The 20,046-nt window shown below is 47.3% G+C and overlaps 1 protein-coding gene and 1 non-coding gene across 2 annotated transcripts; one reads left to right on the forward strand and one right to left on the reverse strand.

Moving 5' to 3' along the window:
* The first annotated feature begins 1,778 nt into the window (after positions 1-1,778).
* LOC142577936 (trypsin-7-like) lies at positions 1,779-20,046 on the forward strand. The gene is made up of 5 exons (XM_075687373.1): positions 1,779-1,957; positions 10,123-10,216; positions 11,158-11,341; positions 16,106-16,263; positions 19,842-20,046. Exons 1-5 carry the CDS (start codon positions 1,863-1,865, stop codon positions 20,007-20,009), a joined length of 699 nt encoding a protein of 232 aa, XP_075543488.1. The 5' UTR covers positions 1,779-1,862; the 3' UTR covers positions 20,010-20,046.
* Positions 5,468-5,540, reverse strand: TRNAK-CUU (transfer RNA lysine (anticodon CUU)). The gene has a single exon. It is a non-coding gene; the product is annotated as a tRNA-Lys (tRNA).

Genomic DNA, 20,046 nt, shown 5'->3' on the forward strand with positions numbered 1-20,046 from the left:
TCGGATCCTAGTTTCTCTGGACTAAAATAAAGTTCTTGCCATGCCATGCCTGGCTAAAGTTAGCTGGAACACCTTGTATATCAAAGTCCGAGAGAACGTTGTATAGTGACACCTCCGTCGTCTAGACAAAGTAACGAGCGCGACAAAATCATTACATCTGAAACTGCGAGATATAGACTTTCACCTTTGAGCGCCAACAATCGATCACAAGTATAGCGTCGGACAAGCGGTCTTGTTAAGTTTGCCACTTTTTATACGTACCGTCTTTGATCGTTACATGCCCCACTCTTGAATCAAAACAGTGCGTTACAAGTTATCTTCGCTAAATGCGACTTCTGTCGTGCATTTCTGCATAACTCGACTGAGTATTCTCAGCAGGCTCAGCAGTCGTGGACTCGATCTTGAGCTGCGTTGGCTCCGTTCTGATAGGGCATGGACGCAAACAAACATCGTGTATCGCGGTTTGTGTGCAGAGATAGATAGATAGATAGATAGATAGATAGATAGATAGATAGATAGATAGATAGATAGATAGATAGATAGATAGATAGATAGACAGACAGACAGACAGACAGACAGACAGACAGACAGACAGACAGACAGACAGACAGACAGACAGACAGACAGACAGACAGACCGACAGACAGACAGACAGACAGACAGACAGACAGACAGATAGATAGATAGATAGATAGATAGATAGATAGATAGATAGATAGATAGATAGATAGATAGATAGATAGATAGATAGATAGATAGAGAATTAGTTACAGAAAAGCAGATAGGTCGGCAGTACCTATAGCTTGCTCTGGTCTGCTACCCCACACTGTGGCAAAAGGACGGGAAGGAAAACGGCTGATGAATGAGGATGCTGATAGGAGAAGTAAATGCGTATATACAAGTTCACAATGTTGTGGCATTTCTAAAGCCGTGCGTCCGGCACAGTTGCTCGTAGAAAGGCTGGTTTCTATGCATGTTAAAAACAAGAAATAAAAAAAAAACCAGCGGCGCAGATCAACCCACAGCAGGTCATTGTGGCGTTTCTAGTATCCCGTCAGCTACCTCGGGACATGAAGTCTCATGATTTTTGTGCAGATTGTTCGACGTTCCCGTGCTTTACATCGTCAAGTACCTCTTCCTTGCGCTGCCAACTGCTAGCCTCCTGATTAGTTCACTTGAAGGAGCAACTGCGCCGGAAATGTAGTGGTTCCATGAATCGAATAATGGTGCGCGGGTTCGATGCCACGACGAGTTTTAACGCGTCAACATCAGCATGTCAAAATGAAAAAAGAAAGTTTATACGTGTGTGAAGTGCCGTAAGCCGGTCACGTGATAGAGGTAAAAAATGGAATGGGAGAGCTTAGAAGGGAGTATATAATAGATGTAGTGCAACTAGCGCGGTGGTTCCTTGCAATGCGGTGAAAACAGTTGAAATCATGGATCCAGGACTCCTAAGATGTGCGACGTAACGCTGACGCATTTCTCTTGCATTTACCGCTACACCACCACTTCTTATTCTATTACCCAGCTTTCTTTCTGGGAAACCTCTTGAGTAGAGAAAGATAGAGAGACACAAGTAAGGAAGGAAAGGCAGGGAGGTTAGCTAGACTTTGTCCAGTCTGCCAGCCTTTTGAGTAGCTCCGCGCTATATAGTGGGGTGGATGCCAGCTACATCGCTCGCACGAATTTTCGTCCACCTTCTAGGGTGTGGCGTCCGTGGTCCGAGCGCTCCGGCGGGGTCGGAGTGGGACAACGCGGCGATCTGGGGAGGACGCAGTCGCTCCTCTCAGCACCAGCAGAGGATTGTGGGTGGCGAGAACGCAGGGCCGCTCGAGTTTCCCTGGCAGATATCGTTGCGCCGCATGATACCCGTGATCAACCTGGATAGGGGCCACACCTGCGGAGGCTCCATCATCAACAGCCGCTACGTGCTAACCGCCGCGCACTGCGTCACAGGGTGAGCCAAATTCATCGATGCTTAATTACCTCCTTCCGTCAGTGTTTATCACTCGCGATACTTTGTGTTTGTACAGGTTGATTCGCGAAGTTGCTTGTCTGAAGCCTTGTGTGTGTCATGTGTATAACCATGCAAAAAACAACAGAAAAATAGCAAGAAAGGCCGGTAAGAAGAACCATCATTCGTGAAGCACATGCCAGATGGCGCCACAATACAGCGCCGCGAAGAGAAAGGACATAAAGCACAGATGGGCAACATACTATTCGCAATACACCCAGACTGTCGCGCCGCGGAGTGGCCAGCGAGAGTGATATCTCAAAGAGTATTCGCACAGTGTTACCGTGTGACTCTGTATGCGCGGACGCGTTTCTGTTTTGTTAACAGCACCTATATCTACGCCATGTAAGTGAGTGAATAAACTTAAATACAGAGACCAAGCTACTAATGCCCGAAGGCGGGCGGCTACCCTATTCCAGGTAACAGTGGCCCTGCGCTGATAGCCTAGGCCTGTTCACCAGCCGTAGCTCATCCTCAGGTCTTGGGGCTTGTCAGCTGGGCCTTCCACTGGTCTCTTGTTGGTGCTTCAATAGGCGTTGTCCGCGATTTCTTCTTGCTTTCCCAGACCATGTGGTAAAGGGTGTTTGGTGTATAGCAGAATTAGCAGTCACTTGTATATTTTGAGCTGTACATCGCATGTAGTAGAGTGCCATGGAGTTATTGCCTTTCTGAAGTCTGCGTAGTATGACGGCTTCTTTATTAAGCTTGGGCGAATATTCCCTCCTGTTTTTCTTGTAATGTTCTGGAATGTTGCAGTATTTTCGTTGTATCATTTCGTCTTGGTCTGACGCTAGACGATGTTTAGATGGGGTTGCCCGGCGTACATGTTCTCGAGCGACTTGGTTTCCCACCAAGGATTCGTGTCCCGAGGTCCAGACAATGTACGTTTCAGGGATGTCTCGGTTCTTGATGATAATGAGTGTGGTCTTTCTAATCCTTCCTGCCCGAAAATGGCGACAGGCGGCGTGCGAGTCTGTGACGACGATGACCGGCACGTCCTATCCGCAACTCCGTATGGCGCTTGCTATGGCGACCTGTTCGGCTAACCCAATGTCCTTAGCAACTACTGATGCGGCTGCTATCTATCCCTTCTGCTTCATGGTTACGCAAGTAACATGTGTCCCTGCCTTGTATCTGGCGGCGTCCGTGTACATTATTTCTGCCTTGTTGTTTTCATTGTTTAGCACTTTTTTTAGCGCTGTAGCTCTCGTTTGTCTTCTCTCTTTGTTGTATTCTGGGTGCGTTTTTTTTTTTTTGTATGGGTGCTACGTGTATCCTTGCTCTGAGCGTCGAGACTGCACGTTGTGGACTGTTGTGTTCTTGTTCGAGGTGGTATAAAAGTCTTCTGAGGAGAGTTCTGCCTGCATGCAGCGGCAAGTTTTAGTCTTCCGATTTGTTTGGTCCTGTGAACCTGTGAACCTCCACCAATTCTTCCCAGGTATTGTGCACTCCTAGTTTCAGTAGTTTGGCTGTTGACGTAGTGAGTGATAGTGCTATTGCCAATATGTATGTCTTACCAGTAGGTTCAACTTGTCTCTTTCTCAATTCTTCATATCTAAGTACGTTGTACCGTAGGTGATTCTGCTGATGACCAATGAATGTATGAATTTTAGGGTATCTTGTTCCTTTAATCCATGTCTTCTATTTGTGACCGTCTTCACCATGTGTGTAACCTGTGTCATTGTTTCTTGAAGTCGGTGTACTGTGGCAAACCCCGCTCCATCCTTCTGAAATCCAAGGATACGTAGTGTATAAACCTTTCGGGTGTGTATTCCTTTCAGCGTTACAGCAGGATCTGGAGTCTCTTGGGAGGGGGGGGGGGGAATGGGCGCGGTCTTGTTCTTTTTTTCTGAATCAGGAGTTCCGATTTCTCAAGGGAACATGATAGTCCATATAGCACACAGGTACCTTTCAGTTCTCTCTGCTGCCTTCTGTAAGGCTTTTTGCTGTCTTCCTGCACATCCCCCATGCGTCCATATGGTTAAGTCATCCGCATACAGGGCATGTCGAATTCCCTACACTTCACCGAGAACGTTCGGTAGGGTGCTCAATATCAGGTTGAAGAGCAGAGGGGAAATTACCGAGCCCTAGGGCGTGCCTTTGGCCGGGACCTTGCTTTTTTTTTTCATATCTCAGATTTCCTATAACCACTATTGCCGTACGGTCGGATAGGAAGTCCTTGATGTAATTCCAAACTCTCTCCCCGCAACAGAAGCGGCTGACGTGCACAGTATCACTTCATGTGAGACATTGTCAAAAGCTCTCTCAACGTCTAAGGTTAGGATGGCTGTCTTGTTGGTCCTACTTACCTTATCTATTACCTCATCCTTGGTGAGAAGGAGGCTATCCTGCGTTGATAGGTGCGGCCGAAAGCCAAAAATCGTGTTTGGGAAAAGACTGTTGTGTTCCAGGTACGGTGAAAGATTGTTGAGCCCCATATGTTCATATAGTTTTCCCGTGCACGAGGCCCGCGAAATCGGCCTCAGTTTCTGTATGGCTAAGGGCTCTCCAGGCTTAGGAATCATGGCGACATCAGCGTGTTTCCCCACAGCCGACATCTTGCCCGTTTTCCAACAATAATTGATAAATTCTAGCAAGGCGTCTATCGCTATGGCTTCTAGGTTGCGTAGTGTCTTATTGTTGATTTAGTCCTTGCCTGTTGTAGCGTTGCCGCCACTTTGTCGGGGCAGACGCACTGTTGGAAGAACACAACAAACAGTCCAAACCCCTAACCAAGAAGCCCCCCCCCCCCGTTTATTGTCATCGTACCCCATTATATATCCTGGCCGGCGGTGACGCCATCAGCAAGGTCGGACGCCGTAGTAAACTTTCTTTTTTGTTTGTCGTAGAGATGGACTTGCTATTTACATGCCACGATTATAGAAGTTTCTTCTTGTAAATGAACAAAACAAAAATAAAAGGAACTAACATGAAAGAATACTTAACGCACTTACATATCTAGAAGACAGGCGCTGCGAACGGCCTTTTGGGGTTACTATACCCAAGTCGCGAATACTTTAGCTAGAAAAATTCGATAAAGGGCTCGTTGGATAAACAGTTAGTCAGATTTGGGCGGAAAAATTACGAAAATAAAAACTCACACTGAGACTTACATTGCTTCGGTGGCTTCTTATTTTCTGCACACAAATTTAAGTTTTTGTTAGAAGAGAGTGAATCGATCGAAAGGTGATTCGATCAAAAACAAGAGGCACGTCTGAAAAAAAAATGTGTGGTGTTTAACGTCCACAAACTTCACATTGGGTTATGAATGACGCAGTATGTGGGAGGTCCCCAAATTAATTTTTACCACCTGCGTTTCCTTAACGTGCACTCTAAAGACTGTGAGGAGCGTTTTTTCTTTCTTCTTTATCGCTCTTTCCTTTTTCTTTTTAAATTTCAGTGTACATGTGACGTACCAGAAAAAAAATTCGTAGACGAGAAAAAAAAAGGTGACGCCCAACGTGGGGCTCGAACCCACGACCCTGAGATTAAGAGTCTCATGCTCTACCGACTGAGCTAGCCGGGCGAACGGCAACAGCCGTCAGAAAAAAGGTGTCTAGAGCAGCGCCAACTCACTCTCCTCCTCTTCGGAGTGGGAGAGGAGGTATAGGACGGCAAGCGTGCGGTGGGGCCAGATTGCGCATGAAAGCACGGCAGGGAACCGGTCAGAGGTACCTCCGCCCAAGCCAGCCTAGTAACGTTGCCTCCGCCTGCAACTGCCCTGAGCGCGATGTTCTGGCGAATGTGCCGCTATGATGATAATGATGATAATAATCTCTTTATTGGCATCTCCTTAAAACGAGTCACCAAACTTGCTCGAGCTAACTAGGTATAATTTACGTTTATCGCAGTCTAGAATTCGGTCTCTCTCTCCTTGATCTTTTCTCTCTTCAATAAAACCTCTTCATCTAGAGATACGGAGGGAGATGAAAGGCAAGAAGGTTAGCCAGAAGCTATACGAGTATGCTATTGTGTAACTATGTCAACTTATGGAAAAATAAACAGTTGCTTGTCGCGCTTTGTCTGTACGCCTTTGTGTTTGTTTCGGTTGTTCGTGTTGTGCTTTCAAGTGAGCGCATACTCAAAAAAAAAAAAAAAGAACACCGTGAACCAACTAGTCCCGTTTGTTGATCTGTTGTTCTGCCATATAAGTTTGCCCACCACCACCCCCCTTTGATGATATCCGTCGATCCTTGCGCACGCCTCTATATTTAATCGTCCTATTGTTTCTGTCCAATCTCCCCGTGAGGACACCTTTTTCTATGATTTCCTCTTAAATTTAGATTCTTTCGCGCCAAAACTGACGAGCGCTTAACGTTTCCATAAAAGATCGAGCCATAATTACAATTGGTTTAGTTTTCAACACTACTACACTTCCTCAATTGACCACGCATTCATTCATACAGCCAATCTTTTTTGTAGCGCTGCTTGTGGAAATACTATGCCCATCGACTCTTTCATAAGCTAAGCCTCGTTTCCTCCAACTGGGTACATAAGCAAACGGCAGGTTGCATATATAAATTTAGTTTGATGGTCTTGCTGTTTAAGGCCATTTACCTTCAAGCTTCCATTGGTGCTTTCTTCAGTTCAACGATTCACTAATAAAAATACAAGGAGGTTTGCTTTATCACATAACTTTCTCCTGCCGAAAGTCACTACAAATTACGGAAAACAAACAGCCCCTTGTGGTGACACAACCATGTGGAACAATCTGTATAGAAAACATTTAAAAATGTTTCCTTTAAGCTGTTTTAGCTAATCCTTTAAACGTACTTGCTTCCTTCGCCTTAATAAGTGTAATTATCAGCTTCATGAAAAATGCGTTGTAGTTGATGTTCTTGTCTATGTACTTTTTGACCACTTGTACAATTTTGTAACGACAGTTCAGACCTGTGCTTGCTGAAATTTTGCTTTATCTAATTCTGATAGGAACTCATCCTGTCTTGCTCCCCCCACCACACACACGCGCATACACGCACTTGTTACTTATGGGCAGGCACGTACCCAGAAGGGGGCCCGGAGGTGCCGGGCCTCACCGCCCACGCCACCACTCTTCAGAAACATTCCTAAAGCGCCGACAAATCAATCTGTTCGGCGGTCAACATTTTGCTGCCTTTTACAGAGAAAGCTGTATATGACTAACCTGCCGTAGTTTTTTCGGCGTCCGTCAACAGAAAAAAATCCTCATGTGGGCCGATCCTGGTGATGTGCAAAAAGGGTCCAAGCTCAATGGCACATACCTCTGTGGGCTGTGGAACCTGAACCAGCCCTTCAAAATCTTCGGGGTGGGCCCACCTGTGGGGAATGCTTAACGCCTGCTTCACCTTCACCGCGGGTCTGCCCGGCATTGCACTACCTTCGGGATGGACCCACGTCTGCGGAGCGCTCAACGCCTGCATCACCTCCGCCGCGGGTGGCCCCGGTATTGCACATTTGTCGGGATAGGCCCACGTATGGGGTGTGCTTAATGCCTACGTCACCTCTGCCGCGGGTCGGCCCGGCATTGCACTACCGTCGGGATCGGCCCACGTTTGGGGAGCGCCTAAAGCCTGCTTCACCTCCGGCGGGGGTTGTCCCGGTGTTGCACTATCTTTGGGACCAGCTCACGTATGGGGAGTGCTTAACGCCTGCTTCACCTTTGCCGCCGATAGGCCCGGCATTGCACTACCTTCGGGTCGACCCGCGGCGGAGGTGCAGCACTTTGCTTTTCGTTTGAGAGCTTTGACTGTCGTCAGCTCTCGCTGCAATTCCATCTTCACAGAGTGGAATGGTCGTCAACTTTTAAACTCCTTTTGGATGGCGGTAGTTATCGGCATCTCCTGGGGTGTGAAGGATATAGTTTTCTCATCGATTCGGTGCTTGTGCGATTAACTCGTAATGAGTCCAGTTGTCATCACCTATTCAACGGTCACCCGCCGTGGTTGCTCAGTGGCTATGGTGTTGGGCTGCTGAGCACGAGGTCGCGGGATCGAATCCCGGCCACGGCGGCCGCATTTCGATGGGGGCGAAATGTGAAAACACCACTGTACTTAGATTTAGGTGCTTGTTTAAGAACCCCAGGTGGTCGACATTTCCGGAGTCCTCCACTGCGGCGTGCCTCATAATCAGAACGTGGTTATGGCACGATAAACCCCATAATTTAATTTTCTTTATTCAACGGTCACGCGCATTGCTGTTGCATCGTTAGTTCAGCCTTCTTTGTTTAGACAGATCCAGGGAGCAGGAAAGGGATTCGGTTCTTAGTAAGCTGGTGTGTACGCTCGTAGAACGAGTTGCGGCCGGAGAAAAAGCCAGTTGCGTTTAACTTTTCCTCTTGCTCCATATTCCTTCGAGTGACGGCTCTCCGCGACGCTGGCCGATCATCGGAACCTTATACCCGCGATATGGGTTAGATGAGGTGGAAAATGAAATAATGCGAAACAGCGTCCATCATCAGGCCCTGCAATAACCGTTAAACCCATAAGCAATATGACTGTCACTTGTTACCTCGTATGGCTTTTCCCTAATTGTATTTTATTTATTTATTTATTTATTTATTTATTTATTTACAATACTGCCAGTCTCATATCGAGACCATAGCAGGTGGGCATATGATTATACATACATTTCATGGTTTATATACCGAACGGTAAGAACATGAAAACAAGTAAATGGAAATACATAAAACAGGTTCAATGCACAATTTTACAACACTAATAATATGAATAACAAGAGAAAGTCACAGAAATAGTACACTTCAGGTTACATGTACGTAAGGATTGTTACAGTGTTATAAAAACAAAGAAAGAAACCATAGCACTTTTCGTGCAAAATTGGCAACTGGAAACAAGAGTCGGAAGGAGTTTTTTTTTTTTTTTTTGCCTACAGATATCTATTGCCTTCGTTTATCCATACACCAAAGTATTTTTGTATTCGTTTACATGAGCTGTAACCTTACTCGAGGACGCTGTGAGCAGCGCCGCTCGCGGCAGCAAATGAAAATGCTATCAGGCACTGCGTTTGCGTACGTGATTCAGTTTCAGTTTATTGTTCATTCAATATACATAGTTTGTTGTTCGTAACATACAGGCGAGGGTCCCCAAGTCAAACGACTGCAGCGGGACCCTCGGTTGAGAAATTAAGCGATCTGCTAAGGGAGAGAGCCAAGGCAACAGCCAAACAGGAAGGAGAAGCACAAATTAACCAAGTTAACCGTTGTTTGTGAAAATATTTATGGATAAAGATCTTTCTTATTTAAAAAGGAAGTAGAGAAAACGCCGCCGGAAGCGGATAATAATTCCGTGTGTTTTGAGTGACGCTTCTAGCGTTATCAGTCGAGCCGCCTGACGTAGCCTGCTGTGCTAATATGGGCGTTTTTCTAACCTTCCGTGGTGGGCGCAGTACGTCTAAAACCGCAGTGTCCTGCGCTCTACGCGGTTGTACGAGACTGGCGACCACGCATCGTTAAGCAACTTCCCAAATAAGAACACGAGTCGGTTTTGGCACTTAAATTGGCAGAGCAGTAAATGAGGGATCCAAAAGAGCTGTGATTGTTCCGCGAATATATATATTTCTCTATAACTCTTCAGAGCTAATTCATAAAACGCTAATACAAATCTTTATTTTACACTTTCGCTTGTTTAGTTCTTCTTGGAGGTGTTCTTCCGGCGCTTCTGTCGTGCGCGAGTCCATTTGATGAGGTTCCTTGTTTGCAAAGTAAAGGAGCGGTGTATCTCACAGGCGTACCTGTGAGGTACACCTTGCATCAACTATCTTTTGCGGGTTTACGCGTCTTTATGGCGAATGGTGGGAATTATTCACATTTGTACTAGAAAAGGTAACTCCCCCCTCATTTCCATAGAAAGGTTACCTTGGGTAGCCCCCCCCCCCAAAAAAAAAAGAAATCCTGGGTACGTGCCTGCTTATGGGCCTCCTCTTCAAAATTCATCCCTTTGATCTATGTAATGTGAACGCATTTCTATAAGTAAAATTGATTGATTGATTGATTGATTGATTGATTGATTGATTGATTGGTTGATTGGTTGATTGATTGATTTGATTGATTGATTGATCAACGAGAAAAAAATAAACAGTCTTTCATTCCCGTCAAACGACCGCGTTTTCTTCAGGTTGCTCACGTTCCCGTCAGACTTCGCCGTTACGGTGGGGGAGCAAGACATCACCAGGAAAGACGACACCGATGACGTCATCTTCGTGAGGCAGGTAGGGCGCCGTTTAGGTTCTGGCGGGCACCAGCCTTTACACGCCGCTAAAACGATACTACTGCCACAGCGGCAGCTGCAGTCGAGCTGGCTGAAAGTATATAAACGCTTCCGCGCGTCTATATTGTGTAGTCGAGAGTTTATTTCGCACTATAGGCTACCATACTCGTCTTTCTAAAACGAGGCGGCCAACGTGGGATTCGAACCCACGAGCTCCGTAGTAGACTCTAAGAGCGCTGCCTGCTACCTGTGTAATTGTACGTGGTAGCTATGTGCGTGCTCGTCTCCCTTTATTCTCTCCTCTTCTGCCCTTTGTTTTTCGTTTTATCCCCCTCCCCCTCTCGCCCCGTGCAGGGTAGCCAACCAGAACTACCTCGGCCACGCGACTGGCCGCTCGAGGCACTTTGCGTGTATTCGAGGGCTTCTTTCACGCTTGGAAAAAACGCTTTTATGTAGCACGTATTGAGCAACAGAAACCTGTATCGGGTGCTTTTTATGTTGCTCTACAATTTTCTCTTTGACACTTTTCACCTATCTATAATATTTCAGAAGTTGATTAATTAATTAAGGCTAATTATGTAGTCAGGCGGAAGGCAGAAAATAATCTATCTCCGAGCGACGCAAACAACATTACCTTGGTTCTGCACAGCTACGTGGCATCTGCATATCTTTAACTCTTGGTGCATGATAGTTGGGACACCCTGTGTATACACACACGCTACGTAAAGTCAAGGAGCCAGGCTTAAATTTTGTCGGGGGTCCGTGCAGAAATTGCCCACATGTATTTCTATTTCCCTATCTAAGTTGAAACTGCAATTCGCGTGGCATTGCGCGCGGCTAACATTTAGCCACTGACAATTGTAGTCATTCGTAAAACAGAAACTATGTCCCAACAGTATATGAGAGGCACCGAGCAAAGTTATCTCGCACCCTTCTGCGCAGATCATCAAGCATCCGCGGTGGGACACGAACACCATGGACAATGACTACGCTCTTCTGGAGCTGAGGACTCCACTGGACTTCGAAGGGAAGCACAGCCACCTCATGCCCGTCTGCCTGCCCAAGCAGGACGAGAGCTTCGAGGGACAGAACTGCACCATCAGCGGATGGGGGCTCACCAAGGACAGTCAGTGTATTCGTGTACACGTATATTTCACCCCATCGGGCCCCCAATCTATGGAGAAAACACGCTGCACACTCATTAGCTGAGACGTAATGTGCGCGCTTTCTTTAAGGCGTTCTTCCCTGTTGTTAACTTTTGCTACGTGAGGTTCAGCATCTAGATTGAGCCGCGGAGGCAAGCGGCACAAGTGAAACGGTACCAGCTGAGGTGGTGCGAGGGACCGCAGAGGCGTTCCGTTGCTCGGCACGAGGTCGCGGGTGCGATAACCGACCGCATTCCGATGAAAAAAAAGAAACGTTCGTGTGTCGCGCCTTCATTGGTGCGTGTGAAAGAACCGCCAGGTGATCAAAATTAATTCGGAGCCCCGTACTATATACGGCATCCCGTATGATTTGTGCCGTTAAAACGAATCGATCAAACAAGTGGAAGGTAGCACCGCCTCTCAACTGAAATGGTAACTTCGTTATGCAGTTTTATTTAATGCTTTCTTTTTTAAGGCTTTCAAAACCTACTCGAATCACGTCACTACAAATAAGTTACCTGCCCACGAGGACATCATTTGCAAAGAAAAAGCAACGCAATCCGTTTAATAATTGCTTTATTCATCTTCTTAGTTACGACCTTTACGGCACTTGTATATATTTGAAAGTTTTGACGTATAACATGGACAAAATGGACAAAATAACATGGACAAAATGAAGCTTGCCTACACGGCGCGATGAAGCGGGTCTGTCTCGACCCAGCTGCTGAAATGACTATGCATCCAGTGGGGATGAGGAAAGTGCGAAGGCATGCAGCTTTATTTTACGCCGCGCTTTTACGTCGCGCAGGGGTTGAACAGAAGGGCCGCGTACATCGGTGCGGCGCGCGTAATCGTGCGAATTGAACGAATAACTTGAAGCCAGTTATTTTGCTCCACATGGGCATTTTGATATGTGCAGATACGAAAGATGACGATTCTCTTCGACTTCGCAATATAAGCGCGTGCCGTAAAAATAAGATGGCGACTGGGAAGTTAATTAGTACGATTAGATTAATTAGCAAATTATTGTTTTTTTGCTTTTCTTGCAAATGACGTCCGCCTGGGCGGATAATTCATCCGTCCAGACGCAATTCGAGTCCCTATTCCTGGCTTCTTTTTTTAAGTGTACGAAGTAGACAGAACACACGGGATATAAGGATCGTCAGCTGGGAGAGATGGGGCCCTATAACGTAAAACTATTCCAATATGTTTTTATTCCATTCTCCTGACGTCAAATTTGCGTAAACGCCGACGCAAGTACCGGGCGGTCACTCGCAGGGTTGTCTGAACACACCAATCAGGCGTTCTCCTCGTTCATAGGAGGTCACTTTTGTTTGCTTGAAAAACGAATAACATTGCCTACACTGTGCGGCTTGTCTTATCTAATTGGCTGACAAGAGGCGAGGAGCACGCTCAAGTGGGGAGGGATTCGATAGGGCCGAGCCACTGCACTGAAAGTCGATAACAGGATGAAGAAGGTAGCGCCGGCGTCTGCGATTGGTCCGCTCTCCCTTACTTAGCTTGCGGTGGCTGGCCGAAAATCGTGACGGCATGCAACGGAAGCTTAAGAATGACGCTAAAACGGATCCTCAGCAAAGAAGAGTTGGCAGAATGAGGTCGTAAACGTGTCGAAAGTGCTCGAAAACCTTACACAGCCGCGCAAGAAGTTTTATTACACGCAAATAAACCCATGCTCTCCGGCAGGTGCGAGTAGCCAGCGCCTGAGCGATCGGCGGCAGCCACCTTTTATTCCTTTCGGAACGGGGCAGCTTGCAGCTATTCAGAACAAAATTCTGTTTTGTTCGGCGTATTAATGCATTTTTAATGCGTACACGTCACTTTGACGCGGTGAGTTTTTGCGGTTTTGTGACGTCGCGTGACAGGCAGGTAAAGTGGGTGCAGCCCGAAAACTTTTGACCAATAGCCGGTGGCTAATGGCGAAAAGGCGTCGAATCAGAAATAACTATTCTTCTTTTTTCGGTCAAATCATGCATAAACAGTGTGTGCACGTCATATCAGGTGGGGAGCTATCGCGGTTTTCGTGACGTCGCGTGACAGACAGGTGAAGTGGGGGTGGTCCAAAAATGTTTTTGACCAATCGCGGAGGGTTGATTGCAGAATTGGAATAGAAAAGTTTGGAATAGTTTTTCGTTATAGCGCCTATGGTAAGGTGTCACAGCGAAAAACAGCACGAGCGGGACAAGGACATTAAGATGGGACGACAACACGAGCGCATTTTCTCGGTAGTCTCTTTTGTTGAGTGATATCTTGTTCTTGGGCCTTCCTTTACGACAGTATATTAGTAATGCGATAGTAATGCCCACATGGCAACAACCTCCCGCGTGTACGTCACTGAAGAGGCCGCTCTCATTGGTCTCCGCTGTCCGCAGCGCGACACGAAGAAGCTGCAGCTTCCGTGGCGCGCGTTTTTCCTCTATAGTGTGACCGGGGCATTACGGATTTGCGATCGGGGGGGGGGGGGGGGGGGGTGAGTACTTTGTTAGGCTGACTAATGAGCAGCTTTTTTTTCTTTCTAACCCCATTTTCTTCTGCACGTTCAGAGCACAAGGTAAACTAAGTTAAGAAAGTATTTGGAAACTTTATACGACAAATTTTTAAAACTTACCTATACTGAGAACTTTTTGTAGAAAATTCCAGGCTTTAACTCAAGATCCTGCCACCCATAGAGTCAATAGAATTGACTTTCATCTCTCAGAGGCAACGAATTTCGTTCAAATCGGTCCAGCGCTTGCTTCACGAAAACATTTTTGCGTTTTACATGTATTTGACTAGGGAAATACGAGTTGGCCCCGAGCTATAAAGCTCCCTCTTAGATGAAAATGGGCGGACGCTATAGGTGAATACAACCAGTAAGTGCACTGTATTATTGAATATACTCTTGAGCAACTCATATTTTTACTATAAGCTTCAGGCCTTCATTACCGATACTTGACAAATTTTTAAACTATTAACTTAAACGCAAAATCTTTAATGAAGAAGTAGAGCTATTCAGAAATAGCCAGTTGAATCCTTTTCCTTAAACTAGCTATCGGGCTTTCCTTTCAACGAGGTTCCAAAGAGAGCACGAGAAATATAAAAAAAGAGAATACGTTACAAGTCGCTTCCGCGCAGCAAGTTTGGCGAGAGCTTCTCGCGTTTGCCCCACCCAATTAAGAAGTCCCCGAAGAGAAATGTGGGGACATTTTGCTGTTCGATCTTGCCATCTCTTGCGCCACAGAAATGTGTGTTTTTGTAAATGCCGAGGAGGACGACGCGCTTCGCTTCGTTGCCAAAAGATTTTGAAAGCGGCACCCCGAAAACCGAAGGGCGATGTAGCTCATTCAGGAGTATTCATGCGCTGCCTATACCGCGCATGCAGTGCAGCTCGACTATATAGGACAAACGGACCAAAGCGCCGCCTCCAACGTTGTACAGTGTAGCACGTATGGGAGGAGCAGATCTCGAGAATATACAATAGTTCCCACGTGTCTTTCGCGCAGTAGCAATCGCTACGAACTGGTGGATGTCTGAATTTCCCTTTATTCCTTACTTCTCTCCACCTTGCGGGTTTCCGCAGAACTACTACGTCAAACTCTTGCCTTTGCTTCGTGTTGTCGACAAATTCGATTTCGCCCTGCCATCTCCTAGCCGCCTGGTTAGCTCAGATGGTAGAGCGGCTGCCCCGGAAAGGCGGTGGTCCCGGATTCGAGTCCCGGACCAGGACGAATTTTTCTTCAACTATGAGGCTTTTCTTTCGAGGAACCCGTATGGGTTTCCTTTGTAGCAATCGCTACGAAAGGGTGGATGTCTGATTTTCCCTTTATTCAGTTCACACATGCGCACAATCGTCGCGCAAACGCGAGAAGTAAAGTCTTGTGCAATTTTGCGCCTTCAAACATAATTCGAACACATGGTCAGAATACGACCATCGGAGATTTAGCGTTTAAGTCAATCCTTTGGAAGTTAATTTTATCTAATTACAGCTTATAAGCTTAAAATAAGAAGATACTTGTGTTTGCTGAAGAAACAGTCATCAATACTCCGTTTGTTCTATACGCGTATGCGCTTTATCTCATATTTTTTTCACTTTTTTTTTTCTTTTTGTTGATGCGAATGCGTCAATGGCCCATTGAGCTAAATGGCCCTGCGTCTGTCGTCTAGCGAAACGGCAGGTAAATTCCCATTGGCTGCGGCGCCACGGTATGGGCGCTGGAGCAGAGCGGGCGAAAGGGAACACCTGCTGCGTCGATAGCGCGCCAGGTGCTGCGTGAGGGGAGAGGCCATCGCCGCGAGGCCATGTCACCCTTGCTCTCGCTCTCGGAAGCCTGTGTTATCCGCACGTTCCTTGCCCGCGCAAGATCTCGCCTGCGTCCTTCTAAGTGCGCCTCGGTAAGGCCAAATCAAAACGCGTCAAGCGTATCAACGCGCTCGCTTGTCTGCGAGGAGTTCATAACTCGAAGGACCACTAAGGCACATTCAATTGGACATTAATGATTTCGCATTCATAACTCATAAGTGTTTAGGTACACTCAGATTCTTTTTTTTTAAAGCCTGGCGCTATTTAGCCGCAACACTCTGTTTAGCGATGTGACTCCATGCCCAAGTCGCTTTATCGTGAACAGACATGGTGAAAAGGCATCCTCGACTCACCGTATTCACTAGTTTCGCAACAGACACCCAAGCAGCTACATTTAGCTAATTAGAGAAAAAAAAGAAACCCTTGCCTCTGTATATGGTGCTCGCAGGATCCGAAGGAGGCAGGATCCCGGCCAAGCTGCAGAAAGCCGACGTGCCCGTGCTGAAGCACACTACGTGTCGTGAGTTTTACGAGCGCTTCAACGAAGTCAACGAGGAGACGATGATCTGCGCTGGACCTGAGGAAGGTGGCCGCTCCGTGTGTCAGGTATTCCTCTATGAGCGGAAGCTGAGCTTTCCTGCTGAGCCGAGAAGTACGCCGTTGCCCTATTCAATTATTTGCTGCGTCATAAGAAAGGCGGAATTTTTTCTTTTTTAATGCTACGCTTTCTCTGCGAACTTCAGGCGTTTTGTGCGTGTCTTTCTATCCGTCTGGCCTCGCCCACCGGGGTGCTGGCGGTGCCTAAAGCCCCTCCATCCACACGTCAACGCCACTTTGGCTGGTCGGCGAAAACGTGTATGGAGGTGCTTTAGCGATGCCTACCGACTGAGATGCTGGATGTAGGCTCGTGTTCGCGATGCCGTCGTGGTCGCTGTATCGTCGTCGTTCAGCTTCGTCATCTGACCCTCGCCTCCGATTCTCGCGTACCGCCTGAGCTCGAGCCAGGTGGTTCGCGTAAGAATATTCGGGCTATAGGGTGCCGCGATGTAGCGCGACGCCGTACGGCGACGCGCTGCATCGGGGCACCCTATGGATTCGTGCACATCGGCTGCAGAACACCGTTTGGTGCTTGCGTCGATCCGCACTAACAGCGATTCATAAAGCAAGTTTCCCACGGGCGTATAGATTTCCGATCGCTGGACGGCAACGCACCACTTCCTTGTTCTTCCCCACGATCGCGCCGGACTTTCACGGCCGTTCTTGTATCTATGCCAGACCGTACAATCAAGCATCGAGTCCTGCTGTGTTTAAATGGGAGCTTTCTCTGCCTCCTAAGCGCTATACAGAGCACAGGAGACAACGGCATAAACGTCTTGTGCCTAAGTTTGCGCTGTACGCTCAAAACTGGCCATTGGGTACACTCGATCAGAGAACGACTGATATGCTAATAAAGAAGTCACGCTCGCTTGGCGCATCCAGCTACAAGAATTTTCTCTCTTTTATTGCATTAGCATTGCAAAGATCACTCTGCTGCTGCGAAATTCAAGGCGTCGACGCGTTGTGAGAAGCGCCTACTTCGGATTAAGTGTAACGGCGTGGGCTGGCTGATGACGTGAGCCCACACAATATGTGCTCTCGCAATGGCGTAAATCTCGGAGGCAGCGTACCATAAAAGTCAAGGGCGGGCCGATCACACAGAGGCGCGTTACAGGAATGGTGGCTGTTGCGCGGGCGTGCGGCGGGCGTGTAAGATTGTGCAGTGCGCCCCATCACACTGATTTGTATGGAGGTGTAGTTAAAATAAGGCAATGTAGGTGGATGATCACCTCTCGATGGGGTGCCATAATGCTGCATCTCATGGCCGTCGTTCATGCGTAGCATGAGAACCTGTGAACTGGGGGCAATACCGACACTGGGTCGCGCCAACTATATTCAGTTAACAAGGAAGGACATTGGCGTGTCTGAAAGGACGTAAACATTTGAGAAGTTCCGTATGGAGGATTTTCATATCTTTTGAATCGTCGAAACTGAAACTCCTTGTCATATCACATAATTGTCCACTTATCCAAGGTTATAGAGTTTGAAATACTAATGAATCCGTTACGAAAGTTCGCAACAATCGAGGTCCCTGATTTCCAAACTTAAAGAAGAGAAGAAAACGACGCCATTACCGCTCGCTGTAAGTGACCCGGAGTCCGGAGCTGTATTCTAGGCACAATATCGGAACATTGAGCACCAGTGCGGCATCTCTGCCTGACCTCCGAGATAAGGCGGCGCCCGCGGCGCATTGAGAATCTCTGAAGCCATGGACTGAGGATTTGCGCATTATCTGACAGATCCGCAGCCCGACTGCAAAGGTGCCATTTAAAGAAGGTTAATAAGGAAATTCTGCAGTTATAAGCCCTGCAGCTTCGGCGTGATTTAAAAAGTAAATACTTATCTAGACCAGCGTTTAGAAGCCGACGACGCTGCCGTTCATTTTCTATAGGACGGCCGACATCTAGCGTGCGATCTTGTACGCGTCCCAAAATCGAACGGAGGCGGTCCGTTCTTTACGTCGCGAAAGAGGCGGTCGATTCCGTAGCGTTCGTCCGATAGCAGACGACACGGACTGATTGACAGCAGATATCACGTCACAATTGACGCCATGGCGTTCGTCACGGTTCAAATTGACCAATCGTGTGCGGCTCGGTGGAACGACCCGCCTCCGTTCTATTTTGGAACGCGTACAAGATCGCATCCCTAAAGACCGCTTACGGCACTATACCCATAGGCGCCGCCATATCTGGTCACGTGACAGCGCCCGCCATCAGGCACATTCTGAACGGCGTTTGCTTGCTTGCTTATACACTGACCACGGCGGCCGCAGGCACGACTCATACGTCCGCCATTTCGGCCACCATGAGGAGCAGTGAGTGGTTAGACAACACAAGGCTTTGGCAAAAGCTGCAGAGACAGCGTAAACCTCTCTGTCTGCAGTTCAATCTTAATAGGCGTGCAAGTTTAGCGGCTGAGGACGACGAATGTAGCAGCCTGATGTTTGGTTTTACCTTTTATATTCTAGTCTTTGCAGCGGTTGATTTGTAAGGCTGTTAAGGCCATGCGCCCGTTGTAGTCGTTAACTTGTGATGTGCAACAAGTTCTTTCGGGAATATGCGCTTGGGCGCGCGCAGAAAATGCATGTTTGCGACTTGCTCCGACTACGGTAGTTGCGTCCGACCACGTCATTCTTATCGCCAGTGCTGGTCAGATAACTTGGGAATGGTCTTCTGGTTAATTATAGAGCAGACTAACATTTATTCGAGTACGCGTGAGCGAAAATTGTTGCATGTGACCGAGCGATCGCTCACCTTTGTTTTATTTGCGGCGAAGAAAGAAAACTCGCGACAATAACCGCTTGATTATTTCACGTTTAAGTTCGCTGCTATGGAAAATGAAGTTGCTCGAGAGTGGCAGTCGCGCCTGTGTGGGAAGAACGTAGCGATGACTCGCGTACTCATCGGAGTTCAACATTTCGTTATATTTTGAACTTTAAGGCTCTATTGTTACTGCAGGTGCTGTTAGCACCCATGTCATTGCATTTACCGGGAATTGGTTGCAGGTCACTGCAACCTGCTCGCTCTGAGAGGTCCATATATATCCACGAGAAGAGGACAGCGCGGTCTCGTACTCTTAATTAAGTGATGGAATAAATATCGAATTTTTTCGACGGAATGGCCATCAGGCCTAAACGAGGAATGAGAAAGGCAAAAAAGTTTATTGCGAGTTGAAGGCGCGCTACGAGGAGGAGGATCTACAACCGGAATAAGGGCTCGAATTAATTGGCAAACGCCAGAACAGACGGCTGCGCATCGCGTCCTTTAGGCCGCCTACCGGTTGGATGCACCACTTGTAGCTCGACACCTCTTCAATAATAATAATAATAATAATAATAATAATAATAATAATAATAATAATAATAATAATAATAATAATAATAATAATAATAATAATAATAATAATAATAATAATAATAATAATAATAATAATAGTAAAGGACAGGCCGATGTCGAAGTTGTGAGAGCTCGACGTCTCTGCGCTGGGGTCCCGACAAGCTAGCCATTTAATTATATAACCAACCGTTCGAGCGCTCTGACCTACGAAGTGATAACGAACACCAGAGCAACACGTTTTCCTGCACGCAGGGTGACTCCGGGGGACCGCTGCAGTGTCCTCGCGCCGACGGCCGCTACGTGCTCGCCGGCGTCACGTCCTGGGGAGTCAAGTGTGCCGCCCCCAAGCAGCCCGGCGTCTTCGCCAGGGTGTCGACGCGCACTGACTGGATACGAAGCGTGGTCGGAGAGACGCCCTGAACGCCGCCGTTTCCCCGTCTCTTCACCTGAATAAAGC

Source organism: Dermacentor variabilis, chromosome 4, assembly GCF_050947875.1.
Source record: "Dermacentor variabilis isolate Ectoservices chromosome 4, ASM5094787v1, whole genome shotgun sequence".
NCBI classification, from domain to species: domain Eukaryota; kingdom Metazoa; phylum Arthropoda; class Arachnida; order Ixodida; family Ixodidae; genus Dermacentor; species Dermacentor variabilis.